Source organism: Haemaphysalis longicornis, unplaced genomic scaffold (assembly GCF_048455015.1).
Source record: "Haemaphysalis longicornis isolate Haplotype H1 unplaced genomic scaffold, Haemaphysalis longicornis Haplotype H1 scaffold_2, whole genome shotgun sequence".
Taxonomy (NCBI): domain Eukaryota; kingdom Metazoa; phylum Arthropoda; class Arachnida; order Ixodida; family Ixodidae; genus Haemaphysalis; species Haemaphysalis longicornis.
In genome coordinates this window covers 125,568,941-125,595,811 of record NW_027526295.1, presented here as the reverse complement: position 1 = coordinate 125,595,811, position 26,871 = coordinate 125,568,941, and the positions used below count along the sequence as shown (strand labels likewise).

The window sequence follows — 26,871 nt, the reverse complement described above, 5'->3', positions numbered from 1 at the left end:
TACAAAGCATTTTTCCGCGTGTAGAAAATGTTCAGTCAACCCGTGTAAACGGGTGTAAAATATCTCATGGTTGGAGGTCTTTTACAGCCATTTTTTAGTTAGCGGTCTTTCACACCCCTTTTTCCAACACCCTTTTTAGGGGGAAGTCTCTTAGGGGCTTGGGCTGTGTGCGTCTCCTGTCGATATGGTCGTAGTCGTCCTCTCTTGTAGTCACGGTGGTAAAACATCGGGAAACTCGTTCCCGCCTCGCGCTACAACGTAACGCGTACTGAAAAAACACCGGAACACTTTTTTTACGCCTCGCGCTGGAGCGCCTCGTAACGCTTACTAAAGAACACAGGGACCTTTTTTTAAGCCTCGTGCAAGAGAACTTCGTGTTTCAAAGACAGGAGACTTTTACAGCAAAGCTGGATACCGCTAGCCCCCAACGGTGTCGCCTCCTTTGGCACGAACGCCAAAGCGCCAAAAATACATGTATACACATTATACACTGCATGCTTTGCCAATCCACGGGTTTCCCGTTAGTGGAGATGGTCCGGATTTTCCTAGCTTTACACCCGTGCGGGAAAAGGGGTGTTTAAATAATGGACGCCCTTCTTTGTTGGTGTTGAAATGGTGTGGAATAAGCATTTGGTATTTATAAAATACTATGACTTATTGAACATAATCAACTCCTCACTAATAAAACGTTTTTGCAAATCCGCATGTTGACTTGTATATACTCACATTAAACAGCGTAATCCTCAAATTAACGCTAAAATATCTTATTTTGCGATAAGCTCACCGACTCTATCGGAGTACTTTCCTCTCCTGGCTATAAAAGCAAGACCGGATGTATATCTGAGTATGTACTGGCTCACCTCATTCACCCTGTTGGTTTTCAGCTCAGTTCATTTGTGGTCCAAGTGCGACTTGTGCATGTTGAATGTGTCTGTATGTCATGCTGCGCAATGACATACAGCATGCCATACAGCATGACATACCCCACACCCTTATTTTAGGGTGTTAAGCAACCTTTCACCCTTTTTCACTGTTTTCATAAGAACACCCTTTTTTATCTCTACACCCTTCATTAGCCAAAACACCTTCTAAAGGTGTGTTCCATCGGACAAGATTTGTACATCCTTTCCGGCTGTTGATTCTCAATCGCGGGAGAGGCCGCGTGCGTGGGAACTTTGGTGAAGATGAGAAAGGAGTGCGCGGTGTCTGGCTCGCGCTCATGCTTGAGAAGAAAAAAAGTGGAATGTGCTCCGAACGGTAGCACGGTGTCGGGTCTTCGCGAGTTAATATTTGTGGTGCCGAAACACGGGAGAACACCGGCATCGTGTCCTGACCGATGGACAAGCTTCGCCGTCAGCAAGGCGTTCTCCGTGGAGTCGTCACGAGGCTGCTCAAGGCAGCCACCGAGCTCTACGAAATACCCCTCGACGTCTCCACATGACCTGCAAGAGGCCGTAGACTAGCTGGCAAGTAAAGAACGCTCACTGAAAGAACTGGATGACAAGATAGGGGAAGCACTCGAAGGCGGTGAGTTCGACCAGGATATTGCCGACGTGATAGAACATCAAGAAAACATGTGTCGTGCGATCAGTCGGCTGCGCTCGGCCTTGAATGAGCGGCGGGTGCCCATGAGAGCTTCCGGCGGAGGAACTGCAGGGAAACCACCATCAGTTCAACTGCAGAGCGTGGAGGTCGAAGGCGTCCACCCTGCAGCCCATCCGAACCCGCCGCCGCACGTCGGCTCTCGTCCATTGACAACGTGGGTTGTCCTGCCGATGCTGCAAGTTCCCCACATTTCTGGCGAGCCACGTGAATGGCAGGGCTTTTGGGGCCATTTTGAGGCAACCATTCGTAACCACCAGGACCTACCCGACATAGAGAAATTCAAATCAAGTATTTATGGTCTTACCCCACCGGAGACGCAAAAAGCGCCGTTGTATAGATTCGCCTAAAATGCGCCAATTGTAGTCAGGCTGTGAAGATCCTCACTGACCGGTTTGGACGCACAGAACTTCTCGCGGACGACGACGTAGATAGCCTACTCGCCATCGCACCGATTGAATCGTCGACGCAAGTGGCACGCCTCCGAGACCTGTACGAGCAGGTACAATACAGGACTGGCTGTCTCGAGAGCCTTGGCGTTCCAGCTTCCGAGTACGCGGTGATCCTGAACCGAGTCCTCATGCACTCGTCACCAGAAGACCTGGTGATTCTCTACCGTCAGCGCATGAAGGAGACTGCCAACGCCAACTTTGAGCCAACGTCTCGAGAAGAGCATGTCAAGGCCATCATGGCGGTCTTGGAGGTTCAAGTGGAGAGCAGGGTGGAAAGTAGAGCTTTTCGATCGAACTCTGACTCGAAGATGTCTTCAATCCTGCACAGCCGAGAACCTCCTCTCCTCACTTGACGTCCACCTTGGCCTTGTCAGGAGGCTCGGCATCGGCTTCAACAAATTTGTCGCCGGGAGGAAAACTGACGTGTTACCTGTGCGGTAGTCAGGGCCACAAGGCAAGGGACTGGCGGGCCGTCTTAACAGTGGCGGAAAAGCGACGGCGCCTTTCGAGAAACCGAGACGCGGGAGGCGAGGGCACGTGGTTCGCAACTGCCTCACTAGCGCGAAACACAAGTGTGAGACTTGTTCGAGACAGCACGTAACCGTCCTTTGCGACCTTTGGGAACGATTGGGGACCGCCTGCCAGACTGCTTCTCGCCGTGGTGGAGACGCCGATCGTGAAGAACTTGCAGAATGCGATGGTAACACGATGACTGCTCCTGCCAGCAGCATTCGCTCCTCGTCGATGCTACTCCAGGAGTGTGCGGTCAGCCGGTGTTAGTCCGGCTACTCCTCGACACTGTAAGCCAACGAACCCTCGTTCGCAGTGATTTCTGCCGTCAGATGGCCCTACCTGGTCCTGAAATGGAGGGCTTGGCCGTGTTTACGTTTGAAAGCTCGCATCACCCGAGATCGTACCAGTGCCGGAAGGTGGCGATCACCTTACGCAGCCGCTTCCATTCATGTCCCGTCACCCTCGGTGCTCTTGAAGTGCCGGAGGTCTGCACGGTAGATGATCCGCCCTTGAAAGCTGAACTCGTAAATCTGCTTCGCGACCGCAATTTACTCGTTGCCGATGAAAACGAAGAAGGGCTCACACAAACGCCGGCTATAAGCGTGTTAGTGGGTTCGGACAACTACTGGAAACACGTGAGCGGGCGCATCGAGCGCTTCAGTGACAGCCTTTGCGCCATTGATACCGTGTCCGGCTGGGTTCTTCAAGGAGAGTACTTAAGTATCGATTGCACCATGGTGAGGAGCAGTAGTGCTAGGGCCTTGTTTTTGGCCTGCGTTGAAAGACAAGTCGTAAGCTGCCCGGTACCGGGACCAAGCGATCCCTCAGAAATGTGGGGGTTGGGCACCAGAGGGATACCTGACCCGCCTACGAAGACTGAAGCAGAACACTACGTTGCAATAAGGAAGTTTCGGAGTGGAGTCTACAATGAAGACGGTCAGCCTGTAATGCCGCTTGTGATCGAAATGCCAGGCCTTACGTCTAGCAGTATCTCGCTTGTAGCGGAGAGCAGACTTGGACGGCAGCTACAACGCTGTGAACATCACCCTAATCTTCTGGAGAGTACGATGAAGCCATCGACGAGTACTTCAAGGAAGATAATGCGGAGTGAGTGCTGCATCCCACGGTCCCCGGGACACAGTTTATCCACTCTCTAATCATACAGTCGTCAAACTAGAGGAAGTAACACCAAAGGTTCGCGTAGTCTTTCATCAGTCTTCGCACGAGAAGGACCAGCCATTCCTCATCGACTTGCTGGAGAAATGAATTAAGATAGAGCTCGAACTGCTGCAGCAGACGACCTTGGCATCGGCGCTCATTCAGAAAAAAACGCTGGAGTTGTACGAGGCAGACAGCACCGTTCTGGAGCCAGCATGGAGCTTCGGAAGTGGTGCTCAAACTCCAGCATACTGAATGACCGTTTGTCCGCGGACTTAGTTTCTTTTGAGAACGTTGGAGAAAGCGGGCCAACTTCGAAAATACTTGGGTTGGACTTGGATTATATGACGGGCGACGTAATACTTACAACTCAACCGCGCCGTTTCACGTTTTCAAGCATTCCCAGGAAGAGATGGCGTGCAGCGCTACCACGAGAGTCTCCTTCCTTGCGGACAGCGAATGAGATGCGGCATTCAGCGGCTCTGTCTTCTGGAATCAACCGTGACCGCGGGAGGATGTTGATTCTCGATCGCGGGAAAGGCAGCGTGCGTGGGAACTTGGGGGAAGATGAGAAAGAAGTGCGCGGTGTCTGGCTCGCACTCGTGCTTGATCGTAAGAAGAAACAAAAAGTGGAATGTGCTCCGAACGGTAGCACGGCGTCAGGCCTTCTCGAGTTAATAATACCGGCAATAAAGTTTGTAAAAATGTTTAGTGTGTACTTCAAGTGGTATGACTTTATATTGACTTGTTATCAGGATTTTCATCCAGTCGATTCATGCGACACCTAACTACCTGGCTTCATTCAAGACACACATCATTTGTAGACCCTGGAATCCAGTTAGGGGTAATATTTGAAACGTCTCAGAAACGATTGGCTGTGCTCCCTATCATTGGCTCATTGACAAATTCGCAAACTTCTGCATCTTCACATTATCCCTACGGTTGTTCCGTAAGTAATAACTGTTTTTATAGGTTGGTGTAGATTACATCAGTTAACAAATACAACTGGTCTCAAGTGCCGGTAACACCTTGTCTGCTCAAAACAGTGGCCTGCGACCTTTTTTGAAATTTAAGATATTTGGCTACAAGCTTGCGCTTGTTTGTTCAAGATAACAATGCAATGTATGCGCTGGTATGCAACCCTTTATGATTGGTGAACCCTGTGCCGCAAGGCTACTGTACTCCGGGAGTCAGGGCAAGTGTTTCTAAAACTATTTGGCAACTTCTATATAACACATTTGGCACTGGGCGTAATCATGATTTGGGCAAGCCATACAGCAGCTCTCGTGGAAAGCTGATCGACTTGAAATTTCGAATATGCATTCACATGTAGTTTGCAAGATGCTGCGTTGCAGCATAAGCATTGTTGAACCTCACAACCCTGGATCTATTACCGCAATGAATACTTTTAGTGACTGCATCACCAAAGATTGTTCCACCTATGGGCAACAAAGCAGACTATTGTTGCTCCATTGAGTTGGATAAGGGGAAAAAAAATTCTTAATGCGTTTTGAGAATTAGGAAAGTTTTGGGGGCCTTATCCAACAGCTGGGCATACTGCCAGTAAACTGCCTTCCCGCCTCATGGGATTAGAGAAACATGTTCCATAAACGAAAAGCAAGCTGTTGGGGCAATATTGCGGTGCAGTTTTAGCTGGATAATAACTGTTTAAAACGCCAGCCTGACTTGCTAGCAGGCTGGTTCTATGGCCTCTTACCACAAATTCGCAAGAATAAGTCTTAACTTAACAGCAGCCATTCGAGTCAGGATCGCGACACCTACGTGCGGATGCGACGCACAGATACCACACACCTACGTCTATACATACACACGCTCACTCCAATGCCCTCAAAGTATGCGCACGCAATCTCTGACGCGCTTGCTTACGCTCGCGCCCGCAGAAACAAGATGGCATTAGTGGTAACTCGTTAAAATTACTTCCGAAATTAGCAAATAATTCTCCGAATCGAAATAATGCGACACCTTTAGAGGCATGAGCTCAGAGGATTTCCGCTCGTAATTGTTTGCGGGGCTTCCCGTGTGCTCTTTTGATATGATTCTCACCACGGCTTCCTCTTTCGAGAGCGTAAACAAAGTATAGGTGTACATACAAACGCATTCCGAACTCAAAATGTCTTTGTTACTCTTTATTATTGTGTTTAACGCATGGAAGCTACAGTTGGGCTGTGAAGCGCGCTGTAGTGGAGGGTTCCGAAATAATGTTGACGTGCTGTCGACCTTCAACGCGAGCTAAAATCTCGACAACTGGCAGTTGCTGCGTTTTGCTCTATTTAAAAAGTGCCAGGGGAGCGTTAAATGTTGATGCATTACAGGAAGCGTCCCACAATTTGTGTAGTTTCGTTAAGGGGCATTCCACAGTTTGGGTATAGTCGTCGTCGTACCCTAGAAATAATTAGCAGTCACTCCTCGCAGTGCCGTGGGATGTCGCTTGTAAATTACTTCAAGCGCTATCCTTTTACGCAATTCTAGTTGGCGAAGTATAGTTTACATCCGTCTGAAGCGAGTAACGAGCAGTGACGACAAAGCTTATCTCATTACAACGTGTTCTTAGTACAATTAAAGCGGCGAGTTGGGCGAGTTGATTACTGACTAATGAACTCATACTTCTAGCTAACTTTAACAACTTGAAATCTAGCGTGTGTTTTGTCTTTTCTTTCTTCGTCCTCTGTTAAACTTCGTAATGAGTCCATTATTGTTCTTAGTGTATTCATTACTTTGTGCAGCGTGGAAATTATAACTAAACATTCCGCTATTTCACCTTTTCAGTTCTGGGTGAGAGTAGCGAGGGCGTCCCGTACAGTTCAAAAAGGGTGGATACCTTTGTGCTCCTACCTTGACAGGACACCAAGTGCACTCACAACTGGGAATAAATATTGTTCAGAACAATGTTCTGATATAAATATGACGCTTCAGTTTCCGAAGAAAACCACTGACAAAGTGTCTCCTTCCAAAACGCATTAACCCAGCCAAATGCGGCTCACGATAAGCAAAAACTAGGGTGAAACACCAGGTGAATAATGAAGTCACTACATGAATAAAAAGGTTTTTAGCCGCAGTGCTGTCAACCCTATTGTTGCCGCGTTGACCTATTGCATCGGTTACACAAATAAATTCGTAAGTTCCCAGTAACGTTCGCAGAGCCTATTGGCGATGGCGGTCAACGCGGTGCGATTAGCGTTCTTTTGGTTCTGTTATAACAACTGCCGAAGTGATGCAAATGAGGCGACTTTCTCTTTCGCTGTGATTGGACGGTGTCAAATATTATGAAGTTCACGTACACGCACATGTGTTTGTAAAACTGGTAATTTTGTTTCTTTGGGAAAAACGTAATTAGTAACTGGCCACAAAGATATGTGTCTGAACTTAGTTCTTGGGGTTTGTTTTGCGCAGTTATTCAACCCACCGTCGGTTGCTGTCCCGTACAGCACGCCATGGCTTCCGCAGTTATCAGCGATACTTTAGAGATATCCACGAGACGCTGTTGCAATGTTGTTGGCTGCAAAAACTGCCAGGATAATCCTGCCACTACCCAGCATGGCCTCCAGGTATTGTGCTATAAAGCCCCATAGTATGAGCCGATGCGCAAGCAATGGTTGAACTACGCCCCCGTCATTGGAGATACTCAGCTAGAAGCAGTTTCTACAGAAATTCTCGGATGGCGGTCTCCTCCGTGCAGGACTCACGTGTGCACAAAATGCGCGTGGACGCAACTCCGGCAGTTGGCCAATCCCAATGAAAACCGGAACACCGCCCTGGATTCGAACCTGCTGTGGGAGATTCCACTCGTGTAGTCGTACATAGTAGTGAGGTACGGAAATCCTAACTCCGCTCATACTTCGCGGACGCCTACCCTACGTGTACATGCCTGCGTTTTTTGGCTGCACTTGAAAAGGCTTAGCTGGAAATTTCTTGAATAACACTCGTGCTCTGGGCTTCCCTCTAGCCCCCGAATATCTGATCACCAAGGGCTACGTTGTTTCAAGCCGGAAGAGCAATCATAAATGTCTGGTCGTGCTGCAGCCGCGCCTGCTATTTCACCCTGCAATAAAGTGCTTGCCGTGTCCTGGTTTTACGCTTTACAATAAATGCTTTCAATATTTTAATTTAATATTGCTTATAAAATCTTCTGTGACTCCTCTCGTGGATTTTATTGGCGATGCAATTTCTGCAAGCATACCAGTCTCACAGGCATATGCAGCTTACAATTTCACTGAAGCAACAAAGTTAGCGAACCGTGAGAAGTGTCATGCGAAGAAATTTCACCGACAGAAAGAACCATCACAAGGCGAAAAGACGTCCAAGAATGACGACAAAGACAAAGAAGAAGAAGGTGCAAGAAACGCGCTGCCAAGGTAGTTCACCTGGCTGCGGGCCGAGTGCACAAAACCACAGCACCAGCTCGCGCCGGCCGCCGGCCAATCGGAAGCTGAGGAGCTATCCAGTGAAAAAAGACGACGGAGACAGAGGGATCTGGAGTGTAGCAGGGAAGCACGGCATTCGGGCGCCGGATCCGTGCTGTGCCCGAAGAGGTCCTCCCCTACCGCAAACTCCGGAACGTATCCTCCGCAAGCGAATCGGGTCAGCGGAAAAAAGACCACGGCGCCCAAGAGGCCTGTGTCCGCTACTAGCACGCTTTGACACAGCAGCAACGACACGTCACCTGGACCTTTCCACACCGAGAATATAACGAATGTGCCTCTAGGACGTTACGTACTCCAATCCAGTTCCAGTGGCAAAGGTGTACTGATAATTTTTGTTACCCGACTTTGACTCTTCCCTGTTGGTCCTAACTCTACCCGTTTCGCCGAGGCTTAGCCAGGTTTATTTGTCGGTATGCTTGTATCTGGTATCCGGGTCTGTTGTGCGTGTTTTGTTTTGTCGCGGGTATGATATATAAATGAACAGTCGTGTTCACGGAGTTTCTTCTGTACCTACTATTGTTAAGAACCTGAGATAAGCGAATATACCTATTGCGCATGTGCAATGGTAAAGTTATTTTGACTTCATCATCTAAACTACGCCAATTACAGTCTACAAACTAAGAAAACAAAGCTACATTCTTCGGGGCACAAATGTTGTCGGGGTCAAACTGCGCGGGCATATTACGATGACCCGCCGGCGGCCGACTGACTGATTTGGTCTCCGATGTGGCCGGCGCGAAGAGAGCCGCGCATTCGACTCAGTCAAGGGAATCCAACAGTCAAAGGAATCGAAAAAAGAAGGCGTCGTAGAAACGTCATGGGAAATCGACAACGCAAAAAAGAGACTAGCACTATGGAATTAATTTTTTTCTAAGTAAAGTTACGTAAACGCACCCAAGGTGATCAAAACATGGCATAGGGACTCCAGACTTTATTCTCCACACATAATCTCACACAGTACGCAAACCACTTAAGCATACCTGCAAGGTATCACTGTCCATTCAATTATCAGCTCCCAACACTCCCTTTTCTATCCCATACTTTGTTTGTTTTAAAAGGCATAATTGAGGTATTTACACGCTCTGAAATCGGCGTGAAATGACTCGAAGAATACGGGTGGACCATAGCGATTAGACAACTGTATGAGAGTTAAAGCAAAATAGATAACCGGTCCTGGTACGGCCCCGATACTCGGTCGGCGCTGCCGCACATGCGCACCACCGTTCTCAGGTCAATTGCGCATACGCAACCACACCGGCGACCTACCATGCGTGGCACCGGAACGGTTTATCAGTTTGCAATAGCCATGGAGTATGCTTTCCACCGTGGCAGTAACTCTACTGACAGACCAAAAAAGGTGAAATGACTACCCACCGACAAAAAAATTCCCTCGCACTTCCCCGAGGGGGAGAGTGTGTAAGTGCGAATGCCCTCCCGCTCTCCCGCCCGAAGTGGAGAGGAGGCGCCCAACACCCGCAGTCACTGAGCGGAGAGAGGAGGAGGAGAGTAGCGCCCGCTGTTACGGCGAGGGCTACACGAGCACCCTCACGCGTCGGAATGCGGAGCGCCCGCTACGCGAGCGAGAGCTCTCCCGCCCGAAGTGGAGAGGAGACTCCCAACACCCGCAGTCACTGAGTGGAGAGAGGAGGAGGAGAGTAGCGCGCGCCCATCTCCCCCCGTTGCTAGGGAAGACGAGGAGCGCGCGCACCCGCAGCTGTTGCTATGCGGACGACGGCGGCGGACGATTCAGGCTCGCTTAAGAAGTGCATTCGCACTTAAAAATTCCAGGGAGCTGATCTAAGTCTATTGCTGAGTCATGCGATTACCACTGTCCTGGTTTTTCTACAGATTCGTGTCCACGAACTGAATAACCGCAGGCACCTCTTCAGCTGTCCGCCTCCACCATCCCGTTCCCTATCCCGTCGGGTACCGTCGTCCTCCCCACTAGTTCTAAACGTCATTGGAACTCTTCCCCCACGCCCAATTCCGTTTCCACGTTCTTTCCAGTCCCTTTCCACTCGCTGTGCTCTGCTCAGTTTGGAGGACAAGTGAAGGCCCTAGCACCGGGAAACTGTTTCACATACCGACAGTGTAGTTACAGGGTAAAGGTGGCCAACCATCCTATCTGAATTAAAACCTGCTAAGATAGGCAAAAAGGCTAATTGAATTTAAAAAAAAATACACTATCTTCCCGTAGGGAAACCCTGAGCAGTATGCGGAGCAGCCTTATTGTTCGACTGAAGTTCCCATTAGTTTTCAGTGCGTCGTTTCCGCTGACGTTCAGGTTCGCGTGCCTTCGTTGTATCAGTAGCTTCTTGACGTAGTTTGAATGAGTGTAGGACATAAGGCGCGTTCGTAGCACATGCTGCCGTCTCGATTTGTGGCGCAGTGGGAAGAGCCCCACGTACAGTGCTCAGCGATTGAAACGCGATACTCGGAGCGCATGGCTGCCAGTGCTTGTTGCGCCACCGGTGAGCGCTTGTGAAAGCGAGCTGACGCATTGTGGTATACGGTGAGGGTGAGAGCGTTCGTGACGCAGGCTGACTGCATCCGGTGGACAGCCTTTCAGTGTGTGATTCTTGGCGGCACCATAGGGGTGCAACATGCCATGGCTTCAAAACGCTGCGCCTGCGTGCCGTGCGCGCCACGATAACCCATCGCGATAAATGCGCATTCAACTTCTTCATAACGCGCGCGGTGCCAGCTCGCGGCGCGCGGCGCGGCACGCAGGCGCAGTGTTTTGAAGCCATGGCATGTAGCACACCTACGGCGCCGCCAAGAACCGCACACTGAAGGGCTGTCTGCCGGATGCAGTCAGCCTGCGTCACGAACGCTCTCATCCTCAGCGTATACCACAATGCGTCAGCTCGCTTTCACAAGCGCTCACCGGTGGCGCAACAAGCACCGGCAGCCACGCGCTCCGAGTATCGCGTTTCAATCGCTGAGCACTGTACCTCCGGTTGCGGCCAGACGTCGTGAGATCGAAACCGGGCACCGCCTAACTATTTCTTTTTATAGTTGACTGGGCTGACGTCAGCCCAAACGCTGACAGGCTGAAGAGACGCGCATGCGCAGTAGAGTACGGACGGCGCACAAGGACAACGACAACGAAGGAGGGAGGGACACAGCCCCGAGCATGAGATGCTTCGCATCTAATAAACCCAAGCGAAAGATTCGAACCAACTCGTAAAGAAACTTAGCGAAGTACGTTATTGTAGCGGGAGCTACACTGGCTGACGTTGAGCAGTTTCGCGTGGCTCCTGGAGAGCCGCGCAGCGCAAGCACCTGGCGGCATGAACGTGGCGGCCCGGTCCACTGAATGATCATGCGAGGGGTGGCCACGTGTGAAACCGATGGCTCGTGCATCGCAGCAGCACCACGCAGCCCAACCACGGCACGTGGCGGCCCGGTCCACTTGATGATCATGCGAGGGGTGGCCGGGTGTGGAACCGATGGCTCGTGCGTCGCAGCAACACCGGCGTGCGCCAGTGGGAGCAGCTTAGCTCTGGGGCAATTGGTGACGCTACGGCGGAGTTGCTTGATAAATATTTATTGATAAATAAATAAATAAATATTTCGGGCTAGTTCTATGTGGAATGGCCTTCCAGATACCATTGCTTCCATAACTAACAGTACTAGATTTCGGCAGCATGTGTCTCGACATTTTTCATGTTAATGACGCACAACAGTACATTTAAAATCTTGTTCATTTTGTGCCTTGTTTTTTGTTTTTGATTTTGTTTGCTTTTTACTTGGTTGTTCACTGTTCTGGTTGGGCGCCATTGTTATATTTTGAAATTGTTGAAACCTTTGTTTTCTTTCTGTGCGCATTAGCGCGTGTTTGTATGCTTGCATCACCTGTAATAATGCACATAGCGATTTATGCACTATGTTACTTTAATGCTCTTGCACATAGTTTTGTATTTACCCCCCCTTACTCAATGCTCCTAGGAGCCTGTAAGGAATTGTGAATAAATAAATATACATGTGTCACGTAATTCGTATACCGTGTGTGTCATTGAAGTAGAAGTAAGCACGATAATCAAGCTAATCCTAGACAACCAGGAAAGCTAAAAATAACCAGCTGTACCTTAACTCACTCTACTTATATCCTGGCATAGCCTAGCTAAGCCAGTGCTAATTTTTCTTCCTAGTGTGCTTAGGTATGTCTATACGCCGTATTCAGAACTCGCACGTGTACGAGAAATAATGGGACGTTGAAAACACTATAAATAGCTTTGATGGTTTAAAACGATACCTGCGAAGCACCTGTACCTTTACCTGTAAAACCTGTTAAAATACCTGTACCTGGTAACGTACCTGCAACACCTCTACCTGTAGAACCTGTAAAGGTACCTGTAAAACACATTTATGGAAATTGTTTTTGCGCAACACCGTGAAAGAAAACTCCTAAAATCCTGACATTTGTTTTTACTCAATCTATCAGTAATACTTACGACAAAGCCCTCGGGATAACGTTACGAACCTGATAAAATACGAGCTACCAGACAATACGCCTTAGGGGTAAAAAACTTTATGTAACCTTATTATTCTTCAATATCTCAAAGCCAAAACATTGTTTTGTCTAATATATCCCTGCGTGTAATATTCCGAAACTACAGTCGGCGTTGTAACATCATTTGGACCAATAGATATTCGCGAAAATGTCGAATCGTAACCAGAGAACACGTTATTCATTTACCTGCCTAGCTGGCAAGACGTTTGGAAGTTTTTGATAGATTTCCATGAATAATTTCACGAGCAAGACAACCTAAGTGTAAGATCAAATATTTATTTATTTAAAATACCTTACAGGCCCCTGTTCAGGGCATTGAGTAAGGGGGGTAACAAAGGAAAAAGTTACAGATCAATCATCACAAAATCACGAGTTAGAAAAAACATCAGAACAACTTATGACAAGGTTCGCAATACACGTGCAAGTTCGAAAACGATAACAAGAAAAGGAAAAGTCAATATCATATCGCACACACGTAAACTGCGCACAAACATTGCAAGTATACTGAATGCTAACACGCTAGTAGGTAAACAGGAGAACAACCAAAGATACCCAAATATGCGCAGACGAATAGCACCAATCAGTTTCTGCAGTCTCGAGTATGCACAATGGAAAGATAACAGGAAAAAACGCAGAACAATACTTGCGCACGTAAAGAGACATTGTCGGCATGAAATGTTCGTACTCAGGCACAAAGTGCGACACTGGCAAAAAAAAAAGAAAGAAAGAAAAATAGAAAGCCCAAGCTAAGACAGATTGTTTTGGTCTTCCAGCAGAGAAAAAAAAATTGGAGGCAAAAAAAAAGGGATACAGGACACGGCAGAAAAAAAAATGCGAAAACAGTGGCAAGACCTTATTGTAAAAAGTGAGTGAGCAGTAATTGACGGAAAGTATTGTTGTCTGATACTGATGCGATGCTGTCTGGAAGATCATTCCACAAACGTATGGCGCGAGGGAGAGCAGATGAGTTGAACGAATCAGTTGAGCCATATAACCGCGTGAAACTGAGGTGATTATGCAACCTACGTGAAGTAACGGAAGGAACATCAAGGTGAAGTGGGGTTTGTCTATTGCTGTATACGTATTTGTGAAAGAGGCAGAGAAGGGAAATGTCGCGGCGAGTGCTGAGCGGTTGAAGTGAAAGGTTGTGCTTAATTTGAGTTACGCTGCTGTGGTAGTCATGATTGCGTGAAATGAAACGGGCCGCCCTATTCTGAATCGCTTCTAGCATATTAATTAAGTAGTTGTGGGGAGGGGACCATATAGAAGCGGCAAATTCTAGCTGTGGGCGGACGAAGGTTTGATACGCTAGTTGACGGACGTGAGGGGGACAGCTATGTAAATTACGGCGAAGATATCCTATCGGGCGCCGGATCCGTGCTGTGCCCGAAGAGGTCCTCCCCTACCGCAAACTCCGGAACGTATCCTCCGCAAGCGAATCGGGTCAGCGGAAAAAAGACCACGGCGCCCAAGAGGCCTGTGTCCGCTACTAGCACGCTGCTTCCAATATACATTTGTGCCAATTTCTGCTGACTGGACGCATTAGGATCTAAAATAGCCAAAATGAGGCAATTTCCGGACACCTGCATCACCAATGCTTACGTAAAGAAATGCGACGTCCATGCAGTCCCAAAAGATACTAAACGAGTTGCGGAACCACATTTTCCAAGAAAGGCGCTTTCTATATGAATTTGGAACGTGCCTAAGTGGGGTTTTTTACGTTCAAATGAGCAATGTCTAAACCGTAAAGTTATTCCGGACCATACATGGTCATACGGGATATTCTGAGAGTTGCGAATACCCGTTCCCAATTAATCTTATGGTTTTACAGTGGCTGGGCTGGAAGTTTTGTTACCCCGGGGGGTTGGCGCAGTGGCGCTGGCGTTGGCTGCAGCGTCTGAAAAAGTAATTTCCGCTGTCTGAAGATCCGGGCACAAGTTAAAGGTTCCTAGAGGGTCGAAAGTCATCCGACGTCTTCTGGCACGGCGGGCCTCTCAGCCTATGTGTTGATTCCGGACATGAAACAGCAAAATTTGAATTTTTGAAGTTTCAACAGTACAAATAGAACCCAGCGCCATAATTCAACGCGACTAAATTGTATAGAGGGATCTCCGACAGCGTTTAAGCCTCTCTAATGCTTGTAATGCTGCAATTTCGGAAAACGCTATCTACGTGAGAATCTACGCGAAGTAAGGAATGTGCTCTTTTAATTTTAAATGTCTACCACAACACGTTTCGGCTGGCAGTGGTGAACAAGTACATCACTCTGTTGATGGCCACTCACAGAGTCCAAGAGTTCGTAGTGTTTTTGTATTCAAGTTTTGGTCACCCACGTCACGGGAGCTGAGGTTGGGGGCGAATAACTGGACATGAATTCGCCTTGAATTACTTTTAAACGAAGTAAAACATTTCGAAAATATGTCTAGACTTAGTACGTATTAGTGTGGAACATTTTTTCATCCTTGAATTTTTCTACACATAATTGGCGGTGAGCTCGACCACGGGCGGCGCTGCGAAGCGCGCCTCCGTGACGTCGGCTTAGGGAATCCCGCCTTTGTCGTCTGCTTCACTCGGGCTCGCTCTCTCTGCTATTCCTCTGCGCTCGGTTGACGTCTCATGCTTGCCCGCTCCAGATTTTGCGTGGGTGTAACTTTTTATCATAATAATAGACTTACAATCGCATACACAAGCTCAAGGCGTGATTTAAAGTATAGTTTTGGGTATAGCGCTGCGGAAGAAACATTGCCGGCGTCGCCCCATTCCTTGCGAAGCCAGTCCTGTGCGGATCGCGAAGCGCCTGAACTAGGCGTCAGCTTCTGTATTCAGCAATTGCTCGAACAAAGGGAACAGCCAGCTGCTAATAAACGACACCAGCGAAAATGCAAGAACAAAACAATTTTACGCCTTCGAGGGTGTCCGCTTTGGCAGAAGGCATTGCGATCCCCGGTAATCGTATATAACGTAAAACACTTTTTGCAACCTTGCCAAATGCTCAAACGTATTCTATCACATCACTTTACGTTTTCATCCCATGAAAGTATGCTGACATGCACTATGGGACGCAAAAACTGTAGGTTAAATTCCAAATAACCTAACCTACTGTGTGTATAGGCGCGTGCTGGCTTTATACCAGGCTCCTAACCAGTGTAGAGGTTTATTGAGCAAAACGAGTAACGTGTACGGTAAAAATACTGTGACACTATGTTTGTTCAGACCTGGGGGGATACTTCGGTAGATTTGCCAACGCCATATCTTCCCAATATTCAGATATGCGTTATAGTAAAACAGCGCTCAAGAGGAGGAGGAGGAGAAAACTTTAACAGTAAAATCAAGCTGGCTAGTGGGCTGGGTCCTCAAGAGTAATTTGCTTCAGTTCATAGAACGCCATGCCGAGTACACAAGGATTTGTTCTTTATACGCCGGAAAGGGTTAAAAAGCAAAGAGCTGCTTGGAAATATTAATCGGTTTCGATTCTGGTATATGCACGCGTATAATATTTATTGCATCCGTCAGTGAGTATATCAAGCCTTCAATACCGTAACCATGTCATATTTGTTCGGGTTGAGAATCAGTTCGTTAGGATAACGATAGTTGCTATAGAAATTCGGAGCACAAAAGCCACCTTCGAGTACTCAGGCAACGTTGTCTGAGGGGCGCGATCGCGGGGGCGTAGCAGAAACCTTTTCATTGTATTTGCATATGAATAAACAACGCAGGCTACGGATATGCACATTCTTGCACGGAGCCATAACGAAAGCCAATTTGTGAATGTAATGTATGCCATGCAGCCTGAAGAAAATATCCACACTATCTTTGTCAGCCTTCTAAACATCCTCGAACCTCCTAATAAGGCGTTCGTGACGATGCAGAAAAATTAGCGTGTTGGGCAGAGAAACAAAAAACAACGTTCATCTGATACAAGTCCACAGCGAAACAAATAAGAGGCAGCCGCTTTATTTCCTGCTGTGCGCTATGCGTGTAGGGGCCCGCTGCTTGTTACGTAGCATTACACTGCTGAGTCGTCTAAAAAAAACTGTAGGGAAGCCTACACATTTCGAATAATTATCGAGGAGCTCTGAGCGCTAAACCTCGCGAATAAGCTAGGAAAAACGAGTTACACATGATCTTCTGACTGATGCTAAAAAAGAAATTTATTCTTTCTCTCCTCGTGTGTTGCAAACATGTGTCCGATACTGCTGGAAATTATTCATAGGCGTCAGAAGCTGTCAAAAATAACTCAATTATTGGAAATAAGGTTTTTAATGCACTAATGCATCAAAACGGGCGATTTTCAGCACTGCTGCCCCTCACAAGCCGGGTGTAGCAGACGACAGCGGTGCGAGTCCCTAAACTGACGTCGAAGCCAGGGGGCGCCACTCAAACATCTCACCGCCAATAGTGACGCTGTTGACGGAAACAGCCCACTGCGCAGGATACCTTACTTTGATGCGGTGTTCCGAATCTAATTGTCAAATTCCGAAACGCTAAAATTTTAGTGGCATTGAAGACATTGTATTATTCACAATAATTTATTTTTAGTTGTCAACCAAAATTACCACAAAGACATTGCTGCCACCCGGTCGCGAGCAGAAGCAGTGAAAAAAGCCTTTTACTAAAGGTGTTTATTTTCCGGGTCTAAGCACGCAGTCCCCATAACGTACACTCTTGACCCAATTTGGCATGACGCATTTTAAGGTATATTCCCGCACCCGGCACCTGCGGATCGTGAAGTACTTTGTCAAGGACCCTGGTAAATAAAAATGGCAGGTGGGGTGTTTGGGGCGGCTCTCCTAACTTTGACTAGGGCCGTGCATTTTTTTGGTGTAATGCTAGATGGGGTGTCAGCTCAGGGTGCATATTTTAATACGTATTTTAAATATGGTGCATAGTCGTCTTGACCAGCCTAACCAAATGCTATTGCATTCATTGTTAGAAGACTAAGGACGACGGCACCAGGAGGCTCAACTACCTGTGGTAAAGTAGGTAGGAGAAGTAGTAGTACTTGGGTGAAAAAAAACAAGACAACTTGCCTCATCAAGGAGTTATGCATCTTAAGGGGTGAAACAGAGCTTGGTATAACGGGACCCTGTTTTAACACATATAGCTGATATGATTTTAAAATGAACCCAGAATCTAGTTCTGCGGAGAGCTGCTGTTTTGGTATTCATCATGACCCTCGCATTTATCCTGTCACATGAACAGAATGGGGCCATTGTTATGCCCCATGATGAGACATTACAGAGTAAAAAATACCAAAATAAAAACAATCTCTGGGCAAAAATGTGTGTAGCATAAACAGGTGTTTTGTGACGGACAGATAAGGATGAAGAAAAATACGCAGACAATGAGTAGTGCATGAATTCCTTTAAAAATAGATCAATACTAAGCTGTCACTGTCATTTTCTCCTGGGAGCGATAGGGGAAATAACCACAACTGAAATCAGCGCTTTAAAATGGTGTATTCTTGCTTGCTTCTACAATTTACTAGAAAAAAAGACTGTGTGGGCTTGAAATAAAACTTAAAGCAAGTATACTACATTAGTGTACATTTTGAGAAACTGTAAACGGGAAGGATTGAAAAGTAAAATGTGGCTTTAATAAATGTTTATTCATCCGCATTGTCCATGCCGATTCGAAAGCACCTTGTAGAAAGCGAACGAAGCAAGCAAAAAGGAAGACTGAAATCTAGCGTCCGTGAAGCACGCATTTTAATTTACACCTAAAGTTTTACAATAATTGCACACCTTCGTGCTCAAGTAGCCGAAACAAATCATGAGGTAATTGCGGATTCTTTTTACATTGCGTGCTCAATATACTATTGCAGTTTATTCACGTTTTCCGCCGCACAGTCGTCCTGGCTCTATACCGCATGAGGTGGCTCAGTTGTGTCAAATAAGTTTCGCGAATATGCTATAAATGTGTCTATTACTACTCAAGCACTAAATTGATATTTGGGCTCTTCAAAACTCGGAAAAAAATTATTCGCCTTTGCAAATGTAGAAATGTTTGTTCGGGAAGAGAATGTGTCATTTCTAGGTCATGTTTTTTCCTTGCTCTCTGAAAAAAGAATTCAACAGCAACTCCATTTTATATATTTTTTTCAGAAAAGGTCAAAAGTATGCGTCTCATCATGTTCACAATATTTTGTTGTTTTGCCATCTCCCCTGCTTGATGGCTTTATATAGACAAGTGATATCATTTGCACTGCAGTTTATGTATTTTCGGTGCACGTGTTTGAATTTTTACACATGTTTTATATAGAAATAAATTATTAGACGGTGTAAATGTACCTTATTGTATTTTTGGACAAAATGTGGAAACCTTTGGAAATATTGTTTAAGAGGGAATCGGAGTTCTGAATAAGTCGTGTCGTTGTCACTGTACAAGTATGTTGCACTGAGCGTGGAGATAGCAATAGAATAAATGCTAATATTCCCGTTCCAGCGCAAAAACGTGAGTGTTTTCATACTCTTTGCACCCGGCTTTGGAGAAAGGGTGCAGTTTTCGTTTGTGCTAAAGTCCTATGCAACAGGAAGACGGGAGGAAAATGCCTCTGCCTCACTGTTTAATACCAATTAGTTGAACCTAATGCCCTGGAACGTCGCACCGCTTTATCTACTTATGAAAGAATGGTTGGTATTGTCACCGATACCTTAACTGAAATAAATACTTGCTTTTTTGCCTTAGGAAGCTCGCCAACGAAAGGGTCTCAAGTATTCATGGTTTCAGCCATAATGCGGCCTGTGCCTAAGTACCGACGTCATGAAGCCTCCTACATCAACTATATTCTACGCGGCGGCGTACCCTCAGTCGGGGGTAGCGATTAGTGCATTCCAGTAAAAAGAGCCACAAAATTGCTGTACAAGCTTTTACTGACCTCAAAACATACTTTGTGAAAACAACGCATTCTTCGCGATCAAACGAGGACAGAGACAGGAGGGTTACCAAAGGAGCACAGAATACCGAACTTTATACCTCAAACGCGCGCGATATCGCATATCTTCCCCCATTTCTGTCTACATTTTATCTCAAAATAGGCGTTGTTTTAAAAACTCGTCACGCAACTAGCCAATAAAAAAGCCTTATTTCGTCGGAAAATGCGACGAAAAGGTGCTGGCAAGCAGGGGCATTTCCTTAAATTCAATGAATTTTAATGTCAGAGTGATGGCCTCCAAAGAAATTAGGTGCGATCATTTTTGGCGGCCTCTCCATGCAGAGCGTTCACAAAATATTCTTAAAATTCAACTCTGTCCTGAATAGCTGAATCAAACTTCCGCCACGCGTTCATGCAGCAAATTTTTGGGGGAACCGATGCAGCGTTTTCCGCGTTCATGTTTCGCGGTGTGTCTGCTTTTATGAATTTGATGTTTTCCAGAATCGGATTCCGGGTGTTGCTGTTTTATTAGAAGTCCGTCCTAATCGTGTCGCTTACACGCAACTTTGGCTTCTCATATATCACGCAAATAATGGGATAAATGCAAGAGCGTTATAGAGTCTACAGAAGGTAAATTCTCTCGGCACCGCTACCCTTTTATCTCCCGCAACACTGCGTTTATACGATGCTTGACGGGTGCAAGTAGTATTTCGGCGCTCCTACTTACAAACAATAGCGTCATCAAAAAATAACTTCGGGCCTATCAAAGCGCAGATTTGATAACAGGCGATCCTACTATTCGCCGACAAGGCAGGGCTACGCAGCGGTTCTCACACAGAATATTGGCGAATATTTACACCGATTCGACAGTGGTGTCTTGCTTCAGAAAATACTACAGCAGGGCTTAGCTTGTGAAACAGTTGAGAAACTCTTACGTTGCTCAGTTATTCAGAAAATTAATGTCCGTTTTTATACATATTGGTGGGGGAATAAGACCTTAACTGATCTGAGTGAGCTTGTAAATAAAACCAGCCAAAGACCACGCACTTGAGAACTTACCTATTATGTAATCATATTCATCCGTGCCGTCCCCGCTTGGTTGGCTGTAAAAAGATTGGTCGAGAGGGGTCTCAACAAAGAGAATCACTATGGACACGTAATTAAGGACGCTAAGAAGGAGATTCGGGTGGTAAGGCATAGCGGCCGCCCTTTTTCATGCACAGACAGCGACTAGGTGCCGGAGCGTCCGTTTTCTGAAATGTACATTGTGTGGAATGGAATCTCGGCTTCTTTCTTGTATTGTTCAGTTTTGTTTGACAGAAAACCTTTAGAAAGGTCACTGCTAATTGCCTAGGGCATTGTAAGACCGCTTTCTACATTTCTGAAGGCCGTTTCTTGCGTCTGAAAAGAGTATCACCAAGAGGATGAGTAGTGCAGTACGCACCTGCGCTCCATAGCCCTCTTAGTCGGAGGAAAACTCGAAGCGCGCCAGACTTTCTCTCTTCCTGGAATGTGACGTCTGCGTGCATTTTGTGTCACAGAACAACATTACGTTGCCAGCTTTTTTTTTTCTTTTAAAGCCGTACGTTCCATCTTCTGATATGACGCGGTTTCCCCATTTCATCACAGAACCTCTAATTTGGAGTTTTAAATCAAATCTGTGGTCATCGCCACCCTCAGCCCGCTCAGGTCCACAGCAGGACGACGGCCTCTGTCATCGACATCCAACCGCTCCTGGCCTCTGCTGCTCGAGTCCACAGTTTACAATTTCTGTATGTCATCCCTCCATCGGGTAAATGGCCTTCCCCTTGTTCTACCAATTCAGTGGTGGGTTACAATTTAAAAGGTTCCACCTGCCTCGGGCCGTCCTCGGGCTTTTTGTCTTCTTTTTTGGTACAAGCAGGTACCGCCTGCTTTTATCGTCGTACACATTACGCACAGCTTTCTAGATTACGGCACTAGAACAACAGTACGTCCTCCAGTCGACGTACACCTCATGTTCCTTAGAGCTCTTTACTGTGCTTTTCTCGAGAATGTGTGCGGAGCGTGCGAGTTTCTCATAGAGGTGCTCGGACGACCTGATAAGGCGCATATTTGTGCGCGAATGCATAAGAAGGCCATTGAATATAAAATATAAGGCGAAATTTCTGCTGCTTACCTGGCAATGCACGTTCCAATGCTTGTCGCTAGGTTCCGAAATCAAAAGAAGTACGACATTTACATATTTACACTTTCTTTTAACGTCAATGTAGATGGTGAGCAAGGATCAAACAACTGCAAAAAACGGAGTCGATAGAAATAGTAATGTCTATTATGTATTTCTTCGCATTAGTTGAAAGTGTAGAGGTTCTCAGGCTGGCTCGCCAAACTTCTTTGTTTAAAACCAGAAATATTTCCCCCCTTCTGCTTTCGCAACTTATGCTACTGTAGTTCAGAAAGCAGAGGAATGCCTTAAAAGTTTTAACAGCCGAGCGGTTTAAGCTCTTGGTTGCGCTACCAATAAACAGAAAAATACCAAGAAAATGCGACCGCACGTGAGCGTGCATCGCGTGATAGCGCCGGGAGGCCCGTACCCACGTGGGTGACAGGCCACCACCCGGGCACAGGAAGGCCTAATGCCCCCGCTACACAAAGCTGTTAATTAGAAACGTAGGCATTCCAATGAAGGGAGAGCATATAATTACAAGCGAGAATTGGTGAAATATTCGGAAGTATAGCTTGGAACAAAATAATGAGCCCTGCGTCTCGTGAGAGCACCACTGGCAAGTACACACGTGGGGGATTGGCTTGTATCAGGCGAGGCGTAAGAAGGGCTAATGCGCCGCTGCAGAAAGTTTTAATCAGAAAAGTAAGCCTTTCTATGAAGAAAGAGCATATAATCAAAGCGATTGAGTAAACAGCGTCGCCGACAAAAGGGCGGTCTTCCGCTCATGACGCCACTCGCTCCGCATTCCTAGTGGCTGCTACCTGTGCTCATAAAATGCAGTCGCTTGGACGGTGGCGGAAGAACTCTCTCCTACTCTGTACCGGGCGCATGGGGATGGGGCGGCTAAGGAAGAACATGACGCCCGAAGAGGACACGGTTTATTAGGAAGCCCGTCACATTGCCAGTCGAGAATGGAATTGCGCATAAGAACAAGAAGGAGTAGTAGTTCAGGTACGTAACGGCGAGGGAGCTACGCGAAGACTTTTCGGCGGCAGACGATGCAGTATACAAAGAAGGAAGAGGGCAGTGTAAAAACAAAGAATTCTTATAGTCTAGTTTGCGTTTGATTTGGTTTTCTGCTGACGAGCACCGTAAACATACAGAGCGTAAATGTTTTGCAGTGTCTTAAACGGCGTTTGTCGAGCTTAACTTAGTGAGACGAGCAGAGCTCTGCGCTGACACCAGGGTTTCACCGTTGTGCAAGCCGCCTTTGATATTCTTCAGAGGCAGTCAACTGATACAAATTTTGAGTGCTATGAACCTTTCGAAACAGCGAAATAAAAGGAAACAGTCCTGTACTGAAGACCGCTTATTAGTCGAAAAACCACTTGCTTATGGTTTGTTTAATACCTTCAACCATTTTTTTCATCATACACGTTATTTTATGTCAAGCAAGAGTTAGTCTTTTTTCGCGTCATATCAGTTGACCCATTTCGTAAAGTAAGTAGGCTTGTAACAATACTTCATTGAACACAAAGTCGCATAAAATATTTTGGCCATTTCGTCCTCTTAATATGTACAGGCAGCCGAAGTGTAAAGTCATTGTAAATTAGTATCGACAATCAGAATGGCCCTGTCGAAGTTATGATGTGAACCGTTCGTCCTATTCGCAAATATAGACAAATTTTTGGGTAATGTCACATCGATGCACGCACGCAGAAAACTGCTCGGTTGGTTGGATCGGGTTTGCATGGCAAGCCAGATGTGTTCAAGACAAAACGCTTTAATTGTTATCTTTTGGCGTTTCACATCCACATTTAAATCCCCGACTACGATCCCGTAGTTAACGTCATTAGAACTAATCCACGGTGTCAGGGCATTTAATCACATTTTGGGGGCTTTCAACAGTTAAAGCACTATTGTGCGGTAGCATTACTCAGGCAATTTTTATTCTTTCCGGGTTCTCGAAGACCTTCGTCTTCGTACTGCTTCACGCGCTTTGCTTCGGCATCTGTTTTCACCCTATACTTTGTTTTTTGCATGCGAAACATTGCCCCATGACATAATCGATAAACGTGTACACAAGCAGACGTACGGTCGGGGACTTAATTTTGCAGACCACGCGAGGGCGTGGCAAAAGCCACCAATGCGCGCTCTAGAGGCCCGGCGCCTGTTGTCGAGACCGGCGCGGCGCGCATGCACGTCCTGTTTCACTCGCAGGAATGCCGATTTTCTCGCTTCCTGCAGCGGTGCTGCAATGGTCCCTCAAGCACCACATAGCGACGCCTTTGTAGCATTCCTTTCTTCCCCATGGCACATTTGGGGCCTGATGTGCAAAGAGTTTCTTAGTAAGTATACTAGAGAGGAAACTGCGCCTCGTAAGCCATGTCGTCATGGGGGCTGATGGGAACACCTCCTTTTTGGGTTAAGCTTAAGCATGACGATTGGATTCTGAAGTGGTTTTTGGGATTTGCTTTCTGCACTATGCATTAACACAATTACGAGCTACAAGGAAGCCGAAATCCCCCTGTTCCTGTGGGAGCCGTGTTCAATGAAAGAGCAGGCAATGCGTGATCGCACCAGACGTTGCTCATGCCGCAGTCAAAGGACGTATGACTGAACGGGTAATATGGCGCCGCGAAATTTGTAGCCGACGAAAAGAAGAAACAAAATTTGACCACATCTTTCCGCGGGGGAAACCATGGGGTGATGCGACGCATCTGGGCTGTGCTTGTTACGGTTGCGCCGACCATCGCGGTAGCAGACCTGTTAGCCTCCATTCAAATCATCGGTGGTCATCGGATGTCATCGGAGCGGCGGCGGTGGAGCGACTGAGCGGAGCGGCGCAGTTATCGCGTTTATATGTACCGCGCGTTAGCGGTGAGGGGAATTAGAGAGAGTAGCGCATGCACATGTGTTAACCGAGCGCTAACGCGCGCTGACGCACAGCTGGCATGGCGAGGGGAGCGAGCGCTAACGCAAGATGGCGCTGCGGTGAGAGCGGCGTTACCGCGCAGCTGGCGTGGCGAGGAGAATGGGGGAGAGGCGTGCGGACTACGGATGGGTGGAGGGACAAGGCGAGTCAAAGAGATGCGTCGCATCTAAAACGTACTTCGAGGAAGGCAAGATACGGCAGATACGGGTGCTTGTATGCGTCCTATCTTGTAATCGTCCATGACTGTTCAACGCCACGTTTTCTTTTTTCTTGTTAAACTAGCTGGCAGTCCCGGTGCACCGGTTCACCACGAAGGCAACGTTTTCCTAGGCACGCTCAAAAAACTTTCGGAACTCTTCAAACAACTTATTATTTGAGATAATGAAATCACAGTCTCTAATGAGTTTCCTTCCCAAATATTAAGATTGTTCGTAACTACAACCAGAGTCCTTCAATGCCTGTCTGGTCATGAAACTTCGCCGTCACGTAATGGGGAGCTTCGTACGCTGCCCAGGGAGGCCACGCCGCGGCGCTGGGGTTGATCGGAGGGCAGCCGGGGACGTGGACAGAGCGCGTTTGGTAGGGAACGGACCACGGAGTAAGATAAAACAGACGCTCGCCGCCTTATCAGCAGTGCGCTTTCGCTTTACGTGTCGTGGGCCGCTCAAATGGACTTGTCATTTTGTGAATGGCGAAAACATTTGGTGCGAACGGGCATGCTACTACTGCGTTCCTGCCTGCCGGTTCGGCTACAGAGCAGCGGCGGCTTCCCGATGCCCTCCGATCTGCGGTGGCGCCCCTAGCGATAGCCTTTGTTCCCGTATGAAACTTGGCCGGGAGTTTCATGACCAGAGAAGCATTGACGGACTCTGCTACAATCTTGACCTGCGGAATAGCAGGCACAACCGTTCCGGCAAAAATACGCTTTACTTCTTTTAAATGCAGAGCATTTCAGTAACTCACGATGTCACCCGCGTTGACGTCCGTAGTCGTAGTCCGCACCCCTCCCCCTACACTATATAAAAAAAATACTATCCGGCGCCTGGTTTCGATCCCTCGACGCTGCGGGCGGAACGCAATGTACATGGTGCTCTACCCACTGCGCCACAAAGACGACACAGAATGGGAGGCTACCAACGCGCCTTATGTCCTTGACTCATTCAAACTACGTCAAGAAGCTGCTGATACAACGCATTCACTACCACCAACTCCCCAAACACTAAACGTTAACGCAATACACCCACCCCCTATGCGACGCATTTACTCGAGTCCCCCTCGCGGGGAGATGGACCCAATTTTTTCCTTAGTATTAAAACTGCCTGTTTTTATTTTCCACTTACATAATTGCACACTATTTTTTGCGTTTTTATGGCACTTTGTTTAAATTTGCGGTCACTAAAGCGTTTCAATCCAAGCCAATGATGAAACTAAGGCGAGCGCGGTGTATAATGGCGGCCCATGACGACACAGACGACCTTGATGTGAGCCGCATAGACGCTAGCGCCAGATTCCTCTCTAGTGTATGCTGTAAGAAACTCGATGCTGATGTGACGATTGCGCGGGCTTTGGCGCAAGTGCTCCTCACGTCCTAATAAACACTTGCGCGTAATGTTTTGTTTGTTGGTTTTGTGCTGTATTGTTTATAGAGAATGAGACTAGCAGCTTGCGAACGGCGTCCCCCAATGAAGCGCGTACGAAGCACAGTCTCACGGTACCGCGCTGCCGACGACGAAATGCCAGCTATATGAATAGCGAACCTTTATTCCCCTTGTTTACTGCGTAATTTTTCCACTGAACATTTATTCCGGCTCGCTCTCCGCTGCCCATAAAGCTGCGGTTCGGGAAGATTCGTGCCTCCGCACTTAGCCGCACTGCGAACCTGAAAAAGGTATATTCTTGATGGCGAACCCTTCCTTCGGCATGCGCTGCACACTGAAGTCGAGCCGGTATCTTGGCGCCTATCAACACCCAAAATATTTCGGGGATCGGCCACTCCCCCAGTTGTTGCTGCTAAACGACTCACGACGGGAATGGTTCATAAGGCGTTTGCACCTAAATAGACTTCCTCGTTTCATCTTTCGGGGAACCCAGACTTCCTCGCGGACAGCGTACTTTTTGGCGCGTCGTTGTCGGTGGTCGTAGTCACGTACTGGTTCTTCCGTAGCAATGTAACAATTTTCACTATGGTTCTTCCGTGCATTTGTAATTCTCTTCGGCGCCGTCCTCCTTTCTC

General features: G+C 47.3%; 1 protein-coding gene across 2 annotated transcripts in view; it reads right to left on the bottom strand.

Annotated features, from left to right (window-relative positions):
* Positions 1 to 20,949, bottom strand: part of LOC144169191 (alcohol dehydrogenase [acceptor]-like) — a 106,944-nt gene extending 85,995 nt beyond the window's left edge. The window contains exon 1 of one of the 2 annotated variants that reach the window (XM_077698231.1): positions 20,617 to 20,949. In XM_077698231.1, the coding sequence (XP_077554357.1) occupies positions 20,617 to 20,755 (139 nt within the window). In that variant the 5' untranslated portion in view covers positions 20,756 to 20,949. The remainder of the gene's footprint in view (positions 1 to 20,616) is intronic. The other variant, XM_077698230.1, reaches the window with a different exon arrangement.
* Between the last annotated feature and the right edge of the window lie 5,922 nt (positions 20,950 to 26,871).